The sequence below is a fragment of the Pezoporus wallicus genome, unplaced genomic scaffold, assembly GCF_028554395.1.
Source record: "Pezoporus wallicus isolate ANWC-B61680 ecotype Strahan unplaced genomic scaffold, APGP_CSIRO_Pwel_v1 contig_14525, whole genome shotgun sequence".
Taxonomy (NCBI): Eukaryota; Metazoa; Chordata; class Aves; order Psittaciformes; family Psittacidae; genus Pezoporus; species Pezoporus wallicus.
In genome coordinates this window covers 24,144-45,188 of record NW_026637545.1, presented here as the reverse complement: position 1 = coordinate 45,188, position 21,045 = coordinate 24,144, and the positions used below count along the sequence as shown (strand labels likewise).

At 44.5% G+C, this 21,045-nt stretch overlaps 1 protein-coding gene across 1 annotated transcript; it reads left to right on the top strand.

Moving 5' to 3' along the window:
• Positions 1–1,097: 1,097 nt before the first annotated feature.
• Positions 1,098–19,227, top strand: TOP2A (DNA topoisomerase II alpha). Its single transcript, XM_057406030.1, has 35 exons — positions 1,098–1,235; positions 1,489–1,635; positions 1,799–1,889; positions 2,335–2,398; positions 2,888–3,033; positions 3,377–3,474; positions 3,796–4,008; positions 4,214–4,387; positions 4,564–4,665; positions 5,149–5,286; positions 5,450–5,588; positions 5,857–6,014; positions 6,405–6,530; positions 6,955–7,065; positions 7,155–7,260; positions 7,924–8,033; positions 8,390–8,482; positions 8,927–9,041; positions 9,358–9,479; positions 10,065–10,213; positions 10,589–10,820; positions 10,949–11,083; positions 11,203–11,403; positions 11,970–12,165; positions 13,434–13,525; positions 13,741–13,878; positions 13,976–14,059; positions 14,569–14,760; positions 15,667–15,772; positions 16,059–16,199; positions 16,623–16,773; positions 16,909–16,970; positions 17,211–17,336; positions 18,384–18,616; positions 18,893–19,227. Exons 1-35 carry the CDS (start codon positions 1,203–1,205, stop codon positions 19,040–19,042), a joined length of 4,674 nt encoding a protein of 1,557 aa, XP_057262013.1. The 5' UTR covers positions 1,098–1,202; the 3' UTR covers positions 19,043–19,227.
• The last annotated feature ends 1,818 nt before the right edge of the window (positions 19,228–21,045 follow it).

Here is a 21,045-nt window from a genome sequence, read left to right as displayed (position 1 = left end):
GATCCACGCCGCGGGGCAGCCAAGCCCGCAAGCGGGATTGCCAGGGCTGGCGCAGCTCCGGCACCGGGCAGGGCCTGGCCGCTGCGCTGGGCGAGGGCAGGCTCCTGGCTGGGCAGCGGCACAACTGCTCCGAGGCGCTGGTGGTGCTCTGCGTGGAGGTGGCCTTTCCCTACCGGCACATGTGGTGATGCCGGCGCCGTGGCACCGGTGATCTCCGGCTGCACGCTCCAGGCGGCTTCCCCTGTCCTGCGGGTGAGGATATGGGGTGGTGCAGGGCGGGGGAGAAGTGCAGCGCTGGAGCCAGGTGAGAGCATCGAGAGGATGCCAAGCGTGCAGCCGGGCTCATCGCAGGTTGTGCCAACCCCATGCATCCCTGGTCTGTGCCCAGCTGCATCCCTGCAGCTCCAGTAAAGGGAATGCTGCCACTGCCATGGAAATAAAGATGCAAACCGCTGAGGTTTGGATGATGCCCAGCATTACTGGAGTGGGGGAGCTTACCCAGGACATCGCCTGCTGCAGCGAGGGGCAATGGGGGTCACGCTGCAGCCAGCTTGGGGAAGAGGGAGAGGGTCTGGAGCCACCCGTGGGCTTTGGGACCAGCACAAATGGGGGGACAGGGACACCATAGGGACGCTGAAGCCATGGAACGGGGCTCCAGTGACACCAGCACTGCTGGGTACACACATGGGGCACAGCACCGGTGCCTGTCCCAGAGGCAGCGTGGTGCTCTCAGGGCGTGCCCAGTGGGGCCCAGTATGGTCCCAGTAGGTCCCAGTATGGTCCCAGTGGGTCCCAGTGTGGTCCCAGTATGGTCCCAGTATGGTCCCAGTATGGTCCCAGTATGGTCCCAGTATGGTCCCAGTATGGTCCCAGTGCGGCACCAGCGCCTGCCCAGCGCGCCAACAGCGTCCGGGCAGGCAGAGCCTCCAGCATCAACGCCCTCCTATTGGCAGATTCCCCTGCCCATCCCTCAACTCTCCCTTCTGAGTGGCTGGTTTGAACGCGCTGCTCGTTTCTGACTGGCCAGAGGGGACAAGCTGGGGCACCGCCCATGTCACCGCCTTCCCGCCGCGATTGGCGGCGCGCAGGGGAGCCGCGGGCGCTGATTGGCGGAGGCTTTCGGCGGGCTTAAACGGAGCTTTGAAAGCCCGCGGGCCGTTGGGGCCGCCATCGCCGCCGCTCAGCCGCGCGCTGCCGCCATCATGGAGCTCCAGGAGCATCCGGCCCCCCTCAGGGTGCGTGCGGCGCCCCGAGGCCCCCTCCCGCCCCGGGGAGCCCCTTCCCCGCACTCCCGCTTCCTCCGCGCTTCCCTCCCCTCCCCCGGGCCCCCTCTTGGTCTCTCCCCGCCCCCGGTCCTCTCAGGTCCCCCGGGTCCTTCCCCTCCGTGCCGCGGTCCCCCCCCACCTGGGCCCACTCCGTTCCCCGTCCCCGACCTGATCCCCCCCGGACCCCGCTGCCCCTCACCGCCGCTCTGTGTCCCCCGAGCAGCCCGCGGACGGGAACCTCCGCGTGCACAAGGGCGATGGCGTCAAGAAGACGCTTTCGGTGGAGCACATCTACCAGAAGAAGACGCAGCTGGAGCACATCCTGCTCCGGCCCGACACCTACATCGGCTCCGTGGAGATGGTCACCCAGGTGCGGGGTTGGGGCTAAGCCGCCCGAGCTCCTCGGTGCCAGGCGGGAAGGCACCGCTATCTGCTTGGTTTATACAGCACAAAACGCCTGCTTTGCAGGCCCAGGGCACACAGGTGGAGGCGTTCCCAAGGACTCATGTGGGTTTTGCCTTTTTTTTTTTCAGCAAATGTGGGTTTTTGATGAAGACGTGGGCCTCAACTGCAGAGACGTGACCTTTGTGCCTGGCTTGTACAAGATCTTTGACGAGATTCTAGGTAAGGAGACCTGCCTGTTGAGTCAGTGGTTGATGGTTGATTAATGGGTGCTGAATGTCTAATAAACAGCTAAGAAATGCAAATCTACTTTTATCTGGTTGCCTTGTTGAGCACCTAATGTCTGCAGCACAGTTTGATGGATGGTGGTTGCAGGGTGTGTGGTTTGTGCTTGGAGATACTGGATACTGAAGTCCTTCCATTAGTTATTAGGAAGCTGTTTCGTGGGATGATGGCACGCTGACAAAACTGATGTAATTCAGCCCAGACTTCTCATTTTTATGTTAACTTGTACTCATCTTTAGCTTGCAACATACTTGCATGCCAAGGTGGTTGTTAATAACATTGTATTGAGTTTTTGCATTCATTCTGCTGAAGACACTTTATCAGTTAGTAGCTTTGTCTTGCTTGACAATGCAATATAATAACAACAATCTTTCCATTCTAGTCAATGCTGCAGACAACAAGCAGAGGGATAAAAACATGACATGCATTAAAGTTACAATTGACGTGTAAGTTTTGCTTTGTTTCTGTTCATTGCTTTCCCAACATGAGTACATTGTATTTTCTCACATGGATACTGTTTAAGCTGGTGTGGTGGTGGTGGTGGTGGTGGTCTCTGCTGTGAGGTCAATCCAAAGTAGACTAGTAATTTAACTCTGGTGAAAAGCTATTTTCTTTGCCTTGGTCTCTTAGAGTGCTGGCTTGTGAAATGACTGCTTTGTGGCTGTTTTCTATTGTGGCCATTCTCTGCCTCTCAACCTTTGTATTCTGTCACCAAGCACAAATGGAGGATTTCCGTGTGTGGTGGTCCATTTCATAAACTCTTTGGAGCTGAGTTTTTTGGTTGACTTGTTCTCCCTCTGCTGGCAGTTTCTGCACTTGCTCAGCAGAGGTTTGCTTTTGATGAAATGGTGGCCTTTCCCCAGAGCTTTTGTGTGACACTTGTTTCATAGCTCAGTCATTTGCAGCCTCAAAAACACCCTTTTTCCTTTACCTAGAGAGAATAACACGATCAGCGTATGGAACAATGGGAAAGGTATTCCAGTTGTTGAACACAAAGTGGAGAAGGTCTATGTGCCTGCTCTTATCTTTGGACAGCTGCTAACATCCAGCAACTATGATGACAATGAAAAGAAAGTCACAGGTAGGGAAGACTCAAATAGATGAGCAGCCTGATGGATGAAAGTGTGTAAACCAAAATAACATTGGGAAGGGTGCCCTTGATGCAACTGAAAATGAAGTTTGGAGTCCACCAGAGAGATACCTTCATGCTCTATATTAATAACAGTGCAAACGTGGAAAATTCTCTTTGAATGCTAATTGTAATTAAATATGGGTTTATAGTTACATACTGAGTTTGTAGGATATTGTTGCTTATTGCCTGTTGTTCTTTGCGCTGAAGTGGCTGAACTCCTGTTAGTCTGGAATTCTTTCAGGCGGTTTTGACCAAAGGTAATAACATGAGTCTGTTTTCCCTCTAATTCCAGGTGGGCGAAATGGTTATGGAGCCAAACTGTGCAACATATTTAGCACAAAATTTACTGTGGAAACAGCCTGTCGTGAATACAAAAAGCTGTTCAGACAGGTATGAACCCTTCTTATTTCAGTAAGATTATACCCAAGAGTTTCCATTAAGACCCTAATTTTTTGTTTCAAAAATCCAGGTGTAACTTGCATTCAGAGCATTGTGACTAGAATAAGTTTAGCCCACAGTTACTGTACCACACAGTAAAATTCAAATGAATAATGAAATGAGCAGACATAACCAGAATCTAATTTTTAACCAGTAGGGACTTTTTTAGTTGAAAGTATCTAAAACTTGCAAATTGGCTTTCTGCTTTTAAAAACCAAGCTCTAGTGGCTCGTGTGTGTTAGACTTGCTACTTACAAAACCTCCTTTTCTCAGACTTGGACCGACAACATGGGGAAGGCTGGTGAAATGAAACTGAAGTATTTTGATGGAGAAGATTACACGTGTGTCACCTTCCAACCTGATCTGTCAAAATTCAAGATGACAATCCTTGATAAAGACATTGTAGCACTGATGTCTCGAAGAGCGTATGATATTGCTGGATCCACAAAGGATGTCAAAGTTTTCCTAAATGGACAGAGGCTGCCTGTAAGTGAGCATTTAGCAGAAATGGTAACATCTGCATTTCTCATGCCATTTAAACAGTGAGGTTTTGTTGAAGCAATTTATGTCATTACACGCAGTAAGTGGAAAATGTGCCTGAGTGGTTTCTCTACCCACTTTTCAGGAGGATATGAATTAAGTATTTATAGGAGCTGTTATAAAGGAGTTGTCTGCTTATATCTGTGTGCAGGTAAAAGGATTCCGCAGTTATGTGGACCTCTATCTGAAGGACAAAGTAGATGAAACCGGTAACACACTTAAGGTTGTCCATGAGGAAGTAAATTCTCGGTGGGAAGTGTGTTTGACTTTAAGTGAAAAAGGCTTCCAGCAAGTTAGCTTTGTCAACAGCATTGCCACTACAAAGGTAACTCTTTGTTTTTTTCAGTCAAGCTAATGCCATGTTCTTTGTCATTAGCTGTTTCAAATGTTAGTGAACAAGACATTGCTGCTTCATGTTACATAGGCTATGCATAAAGTTTGAAATCGATTTCTTTTTTTAAATGGAATTACCATCAAGTCTCTGGTCCCGTTTTCCCTTAGGGTGGCAGGCACGTTGATTACATAGCTGACCAGCTTGTGACTAAAGTCATTGAAGTTGTGAAAAAGAAGAACAAGAACGGAGTTGGAGTGAAGCCTTTTCAGGTACAGTGTCGCCAGTGGGAAGCACAACTCTAGCATTATTGCACATTGTAACTACAGCTTAATGCATTACCACATTAATTAATACATATTTCCACTGTACAGACAATATATAGAAAAATGTGCTAATTATAGAAGTGTTGTCCAGTTTAAGACAACTAACAATCTTCTCTTTGTTTGACTGATGTGTTTTGTAATCAGAACACCATAAGTCAGTGTATCTGCACTAAAACTCAGTATCTGTTAGGTGATCGCTATTAGGCTGATCGCTGTTGGTTCCCTGACATCCCAAATCATAAAGTATTGTTCAGGAAAGTTCATTAGCTGTCCTAAATTCTTTCAGCACATCTAGGAAAATTCCAAACCGTACAGTGATAACAGCTTTTCCTCACTGTGTGGTTCTGACAGGCAGCTGTCAGAATGCACTGGCTACTGTTACTGAGAGGTGCCCGTGTAACCTGTGGTGCTTGTTGTGTTTAACCCCAGGTGAAGAATCACATGTGGATTTTCGTGAATGCCTTAATTGAAAACCCAACTTTTGACTCTCAGACTAAGGAGAACATGACTCTGCAGGCAAAGAACTTTGGCTCAACCTGTAAACTGAGTGAAAAATTTATTAAGGGTGTAAGTATTGGTATACACAATCAAGATGTCTGTAAACTCCATTTTACGTTTAACGTGGCAAATACATGCTTCTGAAGTAGTGTCATGAACTAAAGTATATACCTTAAAATTCCATCACTGTTAAGGCTTTTCCAGTTGTTCAGGGTTATTTTTTGTCTTGCAGGCAATCGCCTGTGGCATTGTTGAAAGTATCCTAAACTGGGTAAAATTTAAAGCTCAGAACCTGCTGAATAAGAAATGTTCAGCTGTGAAACACACGAAGATTAAGGGTGTTCCTAAGCTGGATGATGCCAACGATGCTGGTAAGTGTTTTGCATCCTTTATAACCAATTCCTTCAAAAACAATTAAAACTTGTTCATTAGACAAATGAAAGAATGAAAAAAAGAAGACAGAACCTGTAATTATAGTTTATCCCCACTTGGCAGTCCCATTTACTATGTTTATCCCCATTTACTACACACAGTGCAACAAAACCTGTATGTTGGAAGATATTCACATTCAATTTGAGCATGCAGGCTTTGATTTCACTTACTTGGGAAATTGTCTTGGTTTGTTTTTTTTCTTTTTAGGCAGCAAGAATTCTTTAGACTGTACGCTTATCCTGACCGAGGGAGACTCAGCCAAAACCCTGGCTGTCTCTGGTCTAGGAGTGGTTGGTAGAGACAAATACGGAGTATTTCCACTTCGTGGGAAAATACTCAATGTCAGAGAAGCTTCTCACAAGCAGGTGAGTTGGAACATTGTTAGAGTCTACATGTTAGAAGGCACATTAGTGTAATGAGTCAATATAATCTGGAACACTGGAACTCAGAGGAGCAGCATCTTAAACACCTGAATTTAGTCTCATCTTCAGCCTGCCTTGCTGGTTAAGTGGGAATATTAAGTCCTGTTCAGCACTTTGCCTGGAGAAATAGTGTTTGTGTTGTGGACTATAAAATATTTGGAATTATATATAATAATTTAAGCACTAGGCTTCAGTTTAGGAATAAGTTTCTAAACAGCAAAAAACCACTGACAAGACAAAGCTCAGTCAACAGTTTCTGAATCATTTTAGACTTTCTGAGAGCTATGTTTTAAGTCTGAAAGACTGGTTTTTATTCTGTGTGGTCTCTTCCAGATTATGGAAAACGCTGAAATCAACAACATCATCAAGATTGTGGGTTTGCAATACAAAAAGAACTATGAAGATCGAGAATCTTTAAACACTCTTCGCTATGGCAAGATTATGATTATGACAGATCAGGTTAGGTTTACTCAAACTGAATATGGGGAGAAGGAAGAAAATGGCATTTTTCTTCCACTGCCATCATTGTACCAAATTCTCTGTATATATTTCATCATCCTCTATTTTAGTGGGTCATAATATCTTTTCAGCCACAAACCAGATGAAGCAGAAGGGGGAGTAGCATCACCAAATAGCCAATTACTATCTTTCAGTCTGCTGATTCAGGGTCCTTGACCCAGTCCCTTTTACTTCTTTTCACCAAGAATGTGCCTTTCCTATTTCTCTTAATTTTCAACGATTAAACAACACATGGTCACCTTGTTAGAAGTGAATGTGAATAGGGCCAGTTAGCTGGAATTATCAAATCATTTGCTATCAGTCTAGCAATTGCCAATTCTAGCATGCCCCTGATAAAATGTCTCTTTTTTTCTTCTTAAATCAGGATCAGGATGGATCACATATCAAAGGTTTGCTGATTAACTTCATCCATCACAACTGGCCATCTCTTCTAAAACACAACTTTTTGGAGGAATTTATTACTCCCATCATAAAGGTAAGGGTTGGGTGGATGGGAAGGCGAATGAGGGAGGATCCGTTGGTCCAAATCTGCCTCTCTTTCACAAATTACTTTATTAATTGTAGGCCTCTAAAAACAAAGAAGAAATTGCATTCTACAGCATTCCAGAATTTGAAGAATGGAAAAACAGAACACAGAACTACAATTCATGGAAAATCAAGTACTATAAAGGTTTGTAAAAAATGTAATGTGGTGAAATTAAATGACCCAATCAAGAGAATTCATCATTAAATTCAATTAGCCCTGCCTTTGCGGAAGGAGTTTTGGACTGGGTGTCCTCTATGTCTCTACCCTCCCAAGATACCCTGATTAGGAATATCTGCAACATAAATTATAAAAGTAAAGAAATAGTAACCTCCAAGTGGATAAAATGTCAAAATGGAATTACAATATTTGTAGGTAACCATTCTTTCACCCCTCTTGGGCAATTATCCTCAGCTTTATGTGCTGTTTTCCGTAGCACAGTTCTTGTGTACTGTTAGCACTGTAAGGTAAGTAATCACCCATTGCTTAATACCAATAAGAAAGTTGCCAGCTGGTGGATATGAGGAATTGTTTCCAATCTGCAGTTAATACTTGCAGATATCTACAGGAGTTACAGACAAAACCCAAAGGTACAGCATGCAACTGCTCACCAGTCTGCAATTCTTGTGATATTTTGTGATACATTACACCTCATTTTAAAGTAACTTAAGTTTTCAATAAGTCCTCTTCATGCTGTGCATTTTAATGACATATCACAGACGTATCACTAGGCATAGCAAAAATACTCCTTTGAACTACAACTTGATTTAAGCAAGAATTGACTAGGATTAACTAATACTGTCTCTGCAGGTTTGGGTACCAGCACATCGAAGGAGGCTAAAGAATACTTTGCAGATATGGCTAAACATCGAATTGGCTTCAAATACACTGGGCCTGAAGATGATGCTGCGATCACCCTGGTAACTACTAGCACTTGATTTAACTGCTGATTTAATACCTTTGGTATTTTACTGCTTTGAGTGCTGTGTATTTTTCTTAAAATGCTCATAGAGGTCTTTGGGCTTGAGACAATCTCTTTGTTGTCAAGGCTACAGCTTTAGTCTAACCAGTAGAAGCAAATCTGTCCACAGACCTCAGGCCAGGAATACCCTTTTAATGATGGGTTTTAAATATAGCTCAGAACAAACTAATCACTACAAACCAATTGATATTTTCAGACACAACAGTAAATATTCCTTTAACATTTTTCTGCATGTTCTGCTGCAGTTTTCTCCTGGGTCAGACCTTGAGTTACTTTTCATTTTGTAATATACAGGCCTTTAGCAAGAAGAAGGTAGAGGAGCGAAAGGAGTGGCTGACTAATTTCATGGAGGATAGAAGACAACGGAAGCTGCATGGCCTGCCAGAGGTAGAAGGTTTACATATATCAGTAAACTGGTTTCCTGTCTCTCCCTGAGGCTGTTCTCAGCTTCATTCTGGCACATGAGAGCTGCATACAGCTTGGATTTGGAGAGTCAGTCGCTGGATTATGGGACAGCTGAAATGTTTTGGGATTTTGCAGAGCAGCTGCTTCTCTCATCTTATCAGCATGGCCTCACTGTCAGTTGTCCAACAGTTAATTTTTAACTCTTAACCTTCCAAATTACTTTATAATTTCCCTATTGATAACTCCACAAGGACTGTTTGAGATCTTTATTTCTCAAACATCATGGGCCATGCTAAGGATTTCAGCACTTGAGCTGTGTCTACCTAGTTGTACAAGGAGCTTCCATTCTATTGAAACTAGCCAGGTATGATTTTCAGCAATTAGACCTTGTTAAAATTAAGGCAGTCTTGCACCTGTTTTTCTTAGGAATACCTATACGGGAAAAACACTACTTACCTGACATACAACAACTTCATCAACAAGGAGCTAGTGCTGTTCTCAAACTCAGATAATGAAAGATCAATCCCGTCGCTGGTTGATGGTAAGTTATTTCAAGGTGGTGATACTGCACAGTGCCTTCCCCAGAACTTAATAAATGGGTGTTGTATGTCATGTCATATCAGAGTCTGTGAACCTGCTGAGTTTTCAGGATCAATGCTCTGAAGTTGGTTTTCTGCTACCCAGGTTTTTAACCTATGGATTGAATGCCTTGTCTGTTTTATAGTATTCATTGCAAGTACCTTACTCTCTGGGTGCAGAATCTTTAGGTGCTCAAGTAGTTCTTGGTCTCTAGAGAGCAGAAGCAAAGTGAAACACATTGTACATTCTAACCACAAGGTCTTTTCTTTTTTATACAGGTTTGAAGCCAGGTCAAAGAAAAGTTCTGTTCACATGTTTCAAACGAAATGATAAGCGGGAGGTGAAGGTTGCTCAGCTGGCTGGTTCTGTAGCTGAGATGTCCTCATACCATCACGGTGAAGTAAGAACCTGGCCTGGTTAGGCAAAATGCATTTTAAATGAAAGGCAAAAAAAGCCCCTCTGTTGACTTGACAGCTAAGTTGACTAGAGCAGAATTAGATGTTTGAGTGTAAACAAAGCCAAGTGGCTGTATATCCTTTATTAATTATTCATTATTAAATTAATGTGAGATTGGTCAGTCTGCCTGTCCTACCTAGATTTCATGGGACTATATTTCATTCGAAAAGTAGAGCAAGAAAAACCCACTTTATTTGTGCTAGATTTAGGCAGATGTTAATAGCCTTTATACCTTGGTAAGGAGAAGTTAAGCGCTAAAACAAGCTTCCCTTTGGAGATTGACAGAATCTTTCATTGGAGGTTTCAAGGACAGGTAGATAGCAATATATCTGTGAGTCACTGGATTACATCCCGTCACCCAGGCTAGATAGATGGTCTTGAGATGCTCTTTCAGTGGGTTTCCTCCAGCATTATATTAGCGGAGATTATCCTCTATGTCAGTTTTGATCTTGGTGTGAATTTTACCTTTAACTTTGTCCATTCAGTGAAGAATTCTGCATTCTTAGCTTTGAACTTTCCTTTACTGCAGGCATCATTGATGATGACTATTATTAACTTAGCTCAGAACTTTGTGGGCAGTAACAACCTCAACTTGCTACAGCCAATTGGTCAGTTTGGCACGAGGCTGCATGGTGGGAAAGACTCTGCCAGTCCTCGATACATCTTCACAATGCTCAGGTCAGCATTAAAGATTTCTTACTGTTTTAAATATTATTAGCATGTTGCAGGGCTCAAAACTGAAGTTACTTTTTCCCTTTGAAACTTTGGGCTACTTGCATACTCAAAAGCAACAACTGAAGTGAGAGTTGGATGCTAGGTTCTGATATGTAAACTTGGTTATCATAGAATCATTTAGGTTGGAAAAGACTTCTAAGATCATGAAGTCCAAGCCTGAACTTCGAACTGACAAGTCCATCACTAAACTGTGTCCCTAATCATCCCAGAGAACAGAAAGGCATGGCAGAGAATACGGAGATAGGAGTGAAAACAAAGGGGTAAATTTGAGTAGGATAATAATGAGAATTTGGGCTTAAAATGTTTTTTCCATTCTAGTCCACTAGCACGGCTGGTGTTCCCACCAATGGATGACCATGTCCTGAGGTTCCTGTATGATGATAATCAACGTGTGGAGCCAGAGTGGTATATGCCTATCATTCCAATGGTGCTGATAAATGGGGCAGAAGGAATTGGGACTGGCTGGTCCTGTAAGATCCCCAACTTTGATATTAGGGAAGTTGTGAACAATATCCGTCGCCTAATGGATGGAGAAGAGCCATTGCCAATGGTAAATAATGCATTTAAAAACCAAGGCCTCACTTGTCAGTTCATTCAGCACTTTGGAGCATTTCAAGCAAGTGCTTCAAAACTTGAAACATCAACACAGAACTGAACCTGGTGTTCTTCTCTGCTTAGCTTCCTAGTTACAAGAATTTCAAAGGCACAATAGATGAGCTGGGACCTAATCAGTATGTGATAAGTGGCGAAGTGTCTATCCTTAATTCTACAACCATTGAGATCACCGAACTGCCTGTCAGAACTTGGACACAGGTAATAAGCAGTGAATTTGCCCCAGGAATGGATAATTTGCCTTGTAAAACAAAAGTGATTAGTTTTGGAGCTTTTCATCTCCACAGAAAACATGGGTCTGACTTTGACTCTTTTCTCAGACTTACAAGGAGCAAGTTCTGGAGCCAATGTTGAATGGGACTGAGAAGACACCCCCACTGATCACAGACTATAAAGAATATCACACAGATACAACAGTGAAGTTTATAGTGAAGATGACTGAAGAAAAACTAGCAGAAGTTAAAGCAGCAGGGGTACATAAGGTCTTCAAACTCCAAACAAGTTTAACGTGCAACTCCATGGTATGTAATAGATTTTGCTGAAGAAAGTCCTTGGTTTAACTCGGACTGTGAAAACAGCTGCCTGTAACAAAAATCCTTTTTGCAGTAAGCTATTCACTTTGATCCTTTTTTTTTTCTGCTGTTACTGGGTTTAAATCTGCTTTCTAAATATACCTTCAAAAGGTCAAGAGGCTTGCTTGGGAATGGGCTCAGAGTGGTATAGTTTTGCCTGAAGGAGTCAAAGTGATCTGAAATCACACAGTTTACAGAAACCTTTGTAGTGACAACAGCACTGCCACTTGAATGTCTGGATTCTGACAATGTGTGAAGCTTGATGCAAGACGTTTATCCTACAGATAGCTTGAAGATTCGAGTAACCTTCACCCTACTGTGTGCTTTCAAGAACTTTCATATTCTAAAATAGTCTCTGCTGCTGGGCTTGCAAGCTGCAATCGTATCTAAAGCAACACAAAGGTTTTATAACCTGTTGGCTAATAATTCAATTGCACTGTCACACCTGTGTTATAGGTACTTCTCAGTGGGTCTGGAAATCAGTTTTGTCATAACGCTCGTGTTCTTTCATCTAGGTTCTTTTTGACCATGTTGGCTTTCTCAAGAAGTACGACTCTCCCCAAGACATTCTTAAAGAGTTCTTTGAACTCAGACTCCGATATTACAATTTGAGGAAGGAATGGCTGATTGGAATGTTGGGTGCTGAGTCCGCAAAGCTGAGCAACCAGGCTCGGTTCATCCTGGAGAAAATAGACGGCAAAATTGTCATTGGTATGTATTGTTCTTGGGTACTTGGTTGATGAAATAGGGAGAACCAGGTGCTCCCTTGAGTTCTGTCAGCACCCCCTCAGCCCTGGACTGGCTCTTAACAAGCAACACCAGAGCTTATCTTTCTGTTCCAGTAACATGCAAGAGGAAAATGCTTCACAGAGTATCCTTGGTCTGTAGAGCATTATGCACAGGATACTCGTGCAGCTTTCCTACTGTGTGTTTGACACTATTTTGAGAATAGAATTCTTTTTTTTTTAATTGTTTTAGTTATAATCCCTATGCATTTCTGATTCAGAATAAGAGCAAAGTACTGGTGGGGTTAAAAGGAGAGGTAGTGTGTTCTGTTTAAATGCGTACTTAAGGTGTGTTACCTTTGTGAACCTTTGCAAAAGTATTCCAAATCATGTTCTCAGTGGACTGGGATTTCAAACTCAGGAGATACTCAAGTTAGCAGCATCTGAGAATCATGAGCTAGGAAAAGAAACAGATCTTTGTTCCCAGCATTCAGATTTTTCAATCAACTTTTCCACCTCAGTCTAAAAGGCAAGTCTGTATTTCACTTGCATTCCTGGAGGACTCAGCTAGACAAAGTGTCATAAGATGCTTTGTGGTTTGTATCTGAAGGCAGCCCCATAATCCCAATAGCCTGTGTCTGTCTGACTTGACTCGGGAAGAGAAATAATTCCCTTGAAATGCATTTTCTTGGGGTTTTGTAATAAGTAGTTCCAAGGCTGACAGAGCTGGTTTCATTTGTATTTGTGTCTCATGGTTGATTGCTTCTGATATCTTAAAAAGGAACAAATTCCAGCTGAAGCAGTTCCAGTGGTTGGGGCACTTAAGAGCATAAATTTCCCAGCTGATGTCTAATGAGGTAGAAGCTACACCAAAGCCTTTGGAGTGCTATCAGGGCTTTTTTTCCTCCACCTGCCTATTACCATGAAGCCTTTTTGATACCATCACACCTCTTTTTCCAAGTTCAAAAACTACTGAGGGCAGAGGAAATGCATGTATGGAAATGAAGAAGAAAAATATTTACAGTGCTCTGGCAGGAGTTCCTGGCAGGTTTAGGAGCAATGCTGACCTGACAAATCACCTGCTAAGTAGGAACATTTTAGGTGTTATTTCAGGCTCTTCCACATGTCCCACCTCCCATAAGGAAAGGCTGGTTTAGAGCCCGATAGGATGCTGAGCTGCTAGAACCATGGGATGCTACAGACCAGTGACTGACAGTGGTCACTAACTGACAATCCTGAACTGACTGTTTACAGAAAACAAACCCAAGAAAGAGCTGATTCAAGTTCTTATCCAGAGAGGGTATGAATCTGATCCAGTGAAGGCTTGGAAGGAGTCGCAGAACAAGGTAACGCTTCAGTCATCCTCTCTAAATAGATCCCAATTAGCCCATCTTGAAGCTTCTTAATTCATGTGAAGAAGCCCAAGTTGCTATTTGCCTAGGACACCACAAGCCCATGGAGTTACCTGTGATGCAGTCCAGATTTGATCAACAGCCCTACCCTTGTATGTCACTGCATTTATTGACAGTATTTGTTTTAAATCCACATTCAGGAAGAAGAGGGGGAGGAGGAGGAGGAGGAGAGTGACAAGGAATCGGCTGCAGGTACTGGACCGGACTTCAACTATCTGCTTAACATGCCTCTTTGGTATCTGACTAAAGAGAAGAAAGATGAGCTGTGTAAGCAGAGAGATAACAAAGTAAGTGACTTCCTTTTTTTCGTAAAAGCATCGTCACATATTTTTTTGATTGTGGATTAAAATGTGACTAATGACTACCAACTGTGATTCCCTTTAGGAAAAGGAGCTGGAGAACCTGAAGTGCAAGAGTCCCTCTGATCTGTGGAAGGAAGACCTTGCTGTCTTTGTTGAAGAACTTGATGTATGTCAATGTTCAGTGCAGACAACTGACTCCCTCGTAGTCTTAGCCACCAGCTCTTTATTGACTTTTTTGTCATAACAAGGAGACTAAAAATAACTCCTATGTCTTGCACTGTCTTGCACTCACTATGGAGAATGAAAGCTTTTTTCACCTTCCTAGCTTGGGTAGGAGCACGACAGCTCTGGGTCAGGGAGTCAAAACACAAAGGTGGATGAGGGAGGGACGAGCTGGACTTTACCGAACAGAGCCTGAACTGTGGGCTGGCGTCTGTGCACCATCGCACCTGGTCACTGCCTGTGTCTCTCCTTACTTCCCAAGTAACTACATCTCTGGCTTAAATCATTGAGCAAATCTGCAGATTCCGAGGGTGGGAAACTTCATTTAAACTGATGGTAGGAAGTGTATCAGCAAGTGCAGAGTCCTCCATTGCAGTCTGTGATGATTTGTTCAGGAGTACATTGTTTCTTTTGTGTTCTCATGGTTGTCTTATTTTAAACTCGCCTCTGCAGGCAGTGGAAGCCAAGCAAAGGCAGGATGAGATGGCAGGCTTTGTTGGGAAACCTTTAAAAGCAAAAGGAGGGAAAGTGAAGAAGGCACAACTGCCAGAAGTAATGCCATCTCCTCATGGCGAAAGGGTTGTACCTCGGATAACTGCAGAGATGAAGGCAGAGGCAGAGAAGAGAAGTAAAAAGAAAATTAAGGTAACAAGGAGCATTCTGCTTAATCTTCCTTTACATCCCCATCAGTACAGTCCTAAAGAAATGCAAGTTGTTAGCTGAACTTGTCCTGATGAAGCAGCTATTCAGGGAAAAGGACAGAACTCTAACACATGGGGAACACTGGAAATGGATGTTTCTTAGCCTGAAGGAGAACAGATACGCTAACAGATCAGGAGATGGCTTAGAGGGAAATCTTTTGGCAAGAGCATATGTCACAGTGTCAGAGATGGGTTGGTAGCTTAGAAATTAAAAGGCAGATGCAAGTAAAGTTGTCCTAGGTGCCTTGGGCATTTTATAAATCCCCTAGCAGGCAAGAAGCACAGCTAGTAAATTCACTTCTCTAGAACAGTCTCTGCATTTCCAGTAATACTTTCAGCCACTTCATGCCATTATTGTTCTCAATATTGAGGAGATAAAGACTGAATTCTTTATATAGAGCTAATTGTGCCATTCAGCCATTTGCAACATAGAAAATTAAAATAGCCCTTCACCTGTTTTGACCTGGAGCCAGGCAGGGCTCCTTTCCTACAGATGCTTCCATTGAACAGTTTTTCCACATAACCTGCACTGTTGTTTTTCACCCACCCTGTTCAATTCTGCGTCCTCAACACACCCCAGAGCCAGACCAGCAGCACACAAAGGCGATACCAAAAACGCACTCAGAGTGGGGGCAAAGTTCCTGTTTTTGTTAATAGGTGAATTTTGCACTGAAGTCACCAGCTCTGGGCACAGATCATGTCCTATTTACTTGTAATTCATTTTTACACACAATTTGGTTCACCAGCTTTTGTTACATCTCAAATAAGCAGCTCCTTTCTGCATTACCCTGTGTTGCCTCTCCTGTGTGAGCTGACTTGCTTTCTATTTGATATCTGCTTGTATCTTCAGACTGAAAAAAATGAATGTGATGAGAATCAAGAAGAAAGCCCATCAGGGGACAAAGAGCCTTCAGGCCTTAAGCAGAGATTAGCACAGAAGCTTAAGACTGAGCAAGGTAAATGTTTTTGTGTGTCACTGCATCAACGGAAAATGAGGGGAAGGGTTGTACATTTGGTTATCTGACCTCTTCCTAAAGTGATGAGTAATATCTAGGATCACTATTCTTGGAAAAACGAGCTGTGAAAGTGATCCTGGATAACAGGCAGGGTAAGACTGCTGTTTCTCTTTAGTATTTAAGGTAGAATCCTCTGAATTTAGTGATGTATCTCTAAGTTGAGCTTGAACTGCGGAGCCTGAAGCACATGTGGAAGTTGGTTCATCCTGCCTCCAATATTTTTCAGGTGGTAAGAGACAGGCCACGCTACCATTTAAGCCATTAAAGAAAGGGAAGAAACGAAACCCTTGGTCTGACTCAGGGTCTGATTCAGAGAATGATTTTGAAGTGCCTCCTAAAAGAGAGAGAGTGGTTCGCCAAGCAGCAGGTGAGTGCAACACAAATGAAGGGTGGTCTGTGAAGGAGAAAATTGAACAGGCTCTTCAGAGAGCTCCCAGAGCCTGAGATCTCGGTCAGAAATCATTTTTAAGAGGTTTGTTTATTATACTAGAGAGAAGAAGTAAATATTTCTACCATTTAAGCAAATTTTCACCATGCTTTTCAAGGAAAAGCAGAACTGGGCAGCAAGAGAAATAGGTCATTTGCTTTAATTACACAAGTGTTTGGCAAATCAAGTATGCTGTTGGTGAGCGGGTGCAGAATACACCTGTGATTTGGAGTCTTCTCACTGGCAGTCTCTGCTTGGGTTTATTCAGATCTGTATTTTTTAATAACTGCAGCTAAAATAAGGAAAAGGAAACTGAGTTTCATGTTGCCAAATGTGTAAAATACATCTGTGTCATTTCACCAGCCAAAGTCAAGACCGTAATCAGTTCGGACTCGGATTCAGATCCCTCCAGGTCAGATGAGGAGTTTAAATTTCAGGCCAGCAGTGAAGGCAACACTGAATCGGATACAGACTCCAAAGAAAAACCCCCTTCCAAGCCCAGAGCTGCTCCAAAGTGAGTGTTTCTCTGCATAGTCACTGGAAATTAGTTGTGTTTCTAGTGTGACTGCTCTATAGATATTAATAGCTCATTTTCTTCAGTGTACCTTTTTAGCACATTGTAAAAATACTTTGGGGTCTTGTGTTCTAGGGGAACCACTGAAAAAGCAGCTGAAGCTCCCAAGCAAAAGCCAGTGCAAAGCACTATCCCTGGTGAGTACCAGACCTTCCAAACCTCCATGCTTTACCTATAACTCCATGAGAGGGCACTGATGTGGTACAAGGTGGTTTCAGGGCACCAGACTTCTTGTCCATTTCCAACTTGGACTTGGGATAAATCCAGTTTGAATAGTTGTGCTTTTTATAGAGTGGGTTAAGCCAATTTTCTTCTGCTGTAATGTTTATAGATAAAATTTGACTGCTTCAGACTTGCTTTCTGTTTTCTTTATTCAGCTCAAGGTCGGGATGTTGCTGATGAAAATGAGAGTCAAGCTGCTGCAGCTTCTTCTGTCTCTGTGCCTCACAGCAAGGCTGTAGCTAAAAAACCTGCTGCAGCTAAGAAGGCCGGGGCCACAAAGGGTAAGAAGTTTACCTTAGTGACCTTTCTAGATGAACAAGTATTTTTCCTGTGGGAAACCAGTCTGAGTGATTTTGAGGCATTCAGAGGCCCAAATAACTTGAGTTTTCACTTCAAAAAGATCTGAGGTTTGTGGCAAAGGTTTCCTGGTTGTTGTCATTTTTAAAGAAGTCTGTTTCCAAGCAGATCATGCTCGAGTTTATCTCAGACATGCTTGAAGGGAGTGAATTTTAGTTTGGGAACAGGAAAAGTGAATGCTTCCTACTGTGCTATGTAATACTTGGCAGAAACAATCCGAGTGGAATTTGTGTCTTGCAGTCAATGTTCTACTTCATGTCTTTTGGGGAAGAAAGCAGCGTGGTAGCTCACTTCCCAGGAAGAAGCCAAGCTGCTTTGGGGTAGCTTGAACTATTTAGTGCTAGCTCAACCCCATAAATCTACCACATTTGATTCAGGTTTTTTTTAGGTGCCCAATCTGTGTCAAACTTGGAGAGTTGTTTTGCATATCCCATCACGAGCTGGTTTTGATCCCAGCAGTGAAATAGCATGTTACTTGACAGCAAAATAGCTGTTTCTTCCGCTCCTAAATTGAGAAAGCCTATTATCACTCAGAAGTGGCCTGCTCATTTCAGCTCAGCTTGGAGCTGGGCTTCAAAATGCTGTTTAAAAAATGTAGGTAAGGAAGAACTCTACCAGAAAGGGTTTGGTGTAGACAGGAAATTCATTCCTTCCTTTGCAGAACTTTTGAAGGTGTGAGATTGGTTACACAGCCTTGAGAGTTGAGGCCTTTTCAACCTGGAATAGCCTGCAAATTGCTTTGGGTGCGTTTTAATTTGATCTTCTAAATGCAGTGGCACTGAACAGATAAACCCCTTCATTTCCCCTCATCTTGGTAAAGAGTGATCATTCTAGAAAACCATGCTTCAAAATTAGACAACCAGCGCAGCCTCACAGCGTAGTGCAGAGCGTGTTTGTGTTGGAAGTCACTCACAGGCTGTGAAGGAGAAGAGAGGCAGCAGAGCAAGGGTTTAAACACAGCTCTCTTTCAGATAACCAGCCATCCATCGTGGATATTCTCACCAAGAAAAAGGCTGCACCCAAAGCTACCAAGACAGCAGCAAAGGAGGGATCCCTGGACTCTGAGGCCGCAGCAGTGGGTGACAAGAAGCCTGTGCAGACCAAGGGGCGGAAAGTCGTCAAAAGGCAGCTGACTGCTTTGATTTCGGATTCGGATTCTGAGTCAGATTTTGGCTCCAAGCCTTCCAAATCAGTCGCAGCGAAGGTTTGTGCTCCACCACCCGTTAGGGCTGAGGGGGTACCATAGAGAGTGGCAGGAAAAGTGTGGTAGAGGTAGAACCTCCCGTATGACAGCCCGGGGGTGCAGGGAGGGGTGGGCAAGAAGCAGGGTTGGGCACACAGGCTTATCCCAGGCTGTTGGTTTGGTCTCATCAGCCCAACCATCCCTTTCCCTGACACAGTGGGGTGTTAAGGGCTAATTGAGCCTTCCCTGTTTCTGCTCAGAGTCGTGAGTCACTTCTTGACCATCCTTTCCCTGCAGAAACCCAAGCCAGAGGACGACGACAGCTTTACCATTGATCCAAGTGCTCGTGGAGGCAGCCCCATCGCAGCCATGCCCCGTGCCAGGCCCGGGCGTCTCAAGAAGCCAGTCCAGTACCTGGAGGAGTCGGAGGAGGATGACTCGTTTTGAATTAGGAAGAGTTTCAAAGTGCTGAACCCATCAGCAGAGCTCTGGACATGCTCTCGCCAAAGAACATCCTTATCTTGGTCTAGTGAATACTTCCACTGAGTTTAAAGCGAGTTTAAATGTGTTGGTGTAAGTGAATATCTCTCTGTTTTTCTTGGGTTTAAAGAACTTTGAGTTGTTTAAACAGGACCCCCACCCCCCTTTCCCCCTTTCTTGGGAACACTGGAGCCACACGCCCAGCTGGTGCTGATGCCCTTCCCTCCTCTTACCTGTTAGTAGCTGGAATCCTTTGACACTCAGTTGTCATTTTAATGTTCAGCTATACTTTAGAACAGATCAAATCCTTTTTAAGTACCCTCTTGCATAGACACCTTCCATTTTAGAGACCTTAATAATAAGATTCACAACCATAGAGATGTAACAGGGAGGTGTTTTAGAACTCCACGCTAGTGTGTCTCTTTCTCTTAGTCCTTTATGTCTGTGCAAGCCCCAGTTGCTCAGCCTCTGCCATGTTGAGTTTTAGCCCTTGGGGTTTTACACTCAAATTTGAAGTTCCACGCCAGAGTATTTATCTTCTTGTGGTTTCTTGACTGTCCATGTAAATACTTTCTGTGTTTGTCTTGTCCTTTGTCTTTTTTAATATTTATGTAATAAAAGGGTTTTTACTTGAGCTTTGCTCATTAAAAAGGAGTTGTCCTCAGCTGCTGTTGCCTCAGTTATCCCTTGTGCCTGCTGTCCAGAGCCACAGCTTGTCTTTGTGGTGAGCACTTGAAGCTCTGCCTTTCTCAGGAGCAAGAGGCCATCAGCTTCCACCCTCTGCTGCCAGGCCTGCTCTAAATGTCTCGTCTCCATTATCAAACCACATTTGTTATTTCTGAGGTTATTTCTAGGGCTGATTTGGGCAGTTTTGGCATTGTTAGGGAAATACCCATCGTAGAGCTTGTGCCAAGCCCTCTGCTCCATGTGTGGGGCTGGTGTAGGTGGTCACTGCAGGAGCAGCACTGGGGTGAAAGCTCTGGACCCTGCCTGAGGAAATTCCTTGCTACTCAGGCTGTTTCCCTGCAACTTCCTCACAGCTGAGCCTGTGGCTTTGCTGCCTTGTTCCCACATTCATGTGAGCACCTCTGTGATGCCCTGCATCTGCCCTAGGTCCTGCTTTAGGGCAATGGCTGCAGGTGAGCTGCACAGGTTTTCAGCACACTGAGAACAGAGCAGAGTCTGTGCTAAGCTGTCTTTCCAGGCTGGAATCACATCCCTGGCAGCATCTGGAGGTTACTGTACAGCTTCAGGACCAGGGCCCCCAGTCCCCTGTGGCACTGGGGCCGGGAGCAGGCACTATCGGTGCCACCGAGGTGCTTTGCTGGAACCCAGTCAAGTGTGGAAAGTGCTGTCACATTTTCCACTGCCAGGCTCTGGAGAGTGTCTCCGGCACGTCCCTGCCGAGGGGCCGAGCTATTTACAGCTCCTCTTGCTGCCAGTGAGCCCGGGGACCGGCTGCTTGGTGAGGCCACGGCTGTGCCGGGGGCTGCTCCCGTAACCCCAGCATCACCCTGCGGTGTGTGTGCATGGACACGAGCGCATTGCGGTGTCTGCATCACAAATCCATCCTGACCAGGGCACTGCAGATGCTGAGCGCTGCTGGAGGGGGAGCTGAGGGCGCCAGCACACTGTGGGCATCACAAGGGGTGAGGGAGGACCAAGGGTGACCTGCTTTGGCCGGGGCTCTGCTCCCTTTGCCAAAGGATCCTGAGGCACAGGCAAAGGCCACTGGCATTGCCCTGCCTGTGCCATAGAGAATTCCTTGTGAAGCATCACAGTGCTTTCCAAGAGTTACCCAGTGGAATGGCCTCCCACCACTGGCGTGGCTCCGTCTGCCAGCACATGCCAGAGCCTGGGATGCTCCATGAAACCCCACCTGCAGCACTGTGTGCAGCTCTGGGGTCCTCAGCGTTAAGGACATGGAGCTGCAGGAGCAAGGCCAGAGGAGGCCACGAGGATGAGCAGGG

Bases quoted from the DNA above. Each gene is read 5' to 3' on its own strand.
- TOP2A (XM_057406030.1), top strand. From the start codon at position 1,203: ATGGAGCTCCAGGAGCATCCGGCCCCCCTCAGG. The intron at 7,261-7,923 runs GTTTGTAAAAAA...CTGTCTCTGCAG, and splicing joins GAAAATCAAGTACTATAAAG to GTTTGGGTACCAGCACATCG. The intron at 14,761-15,666 runs GTAACAAGGAGC...TTGTATCTTCAG, and splicing joins GAAGTAAAAAGAAAATTAAG to ACTGAAAAAAATGAATGTGA.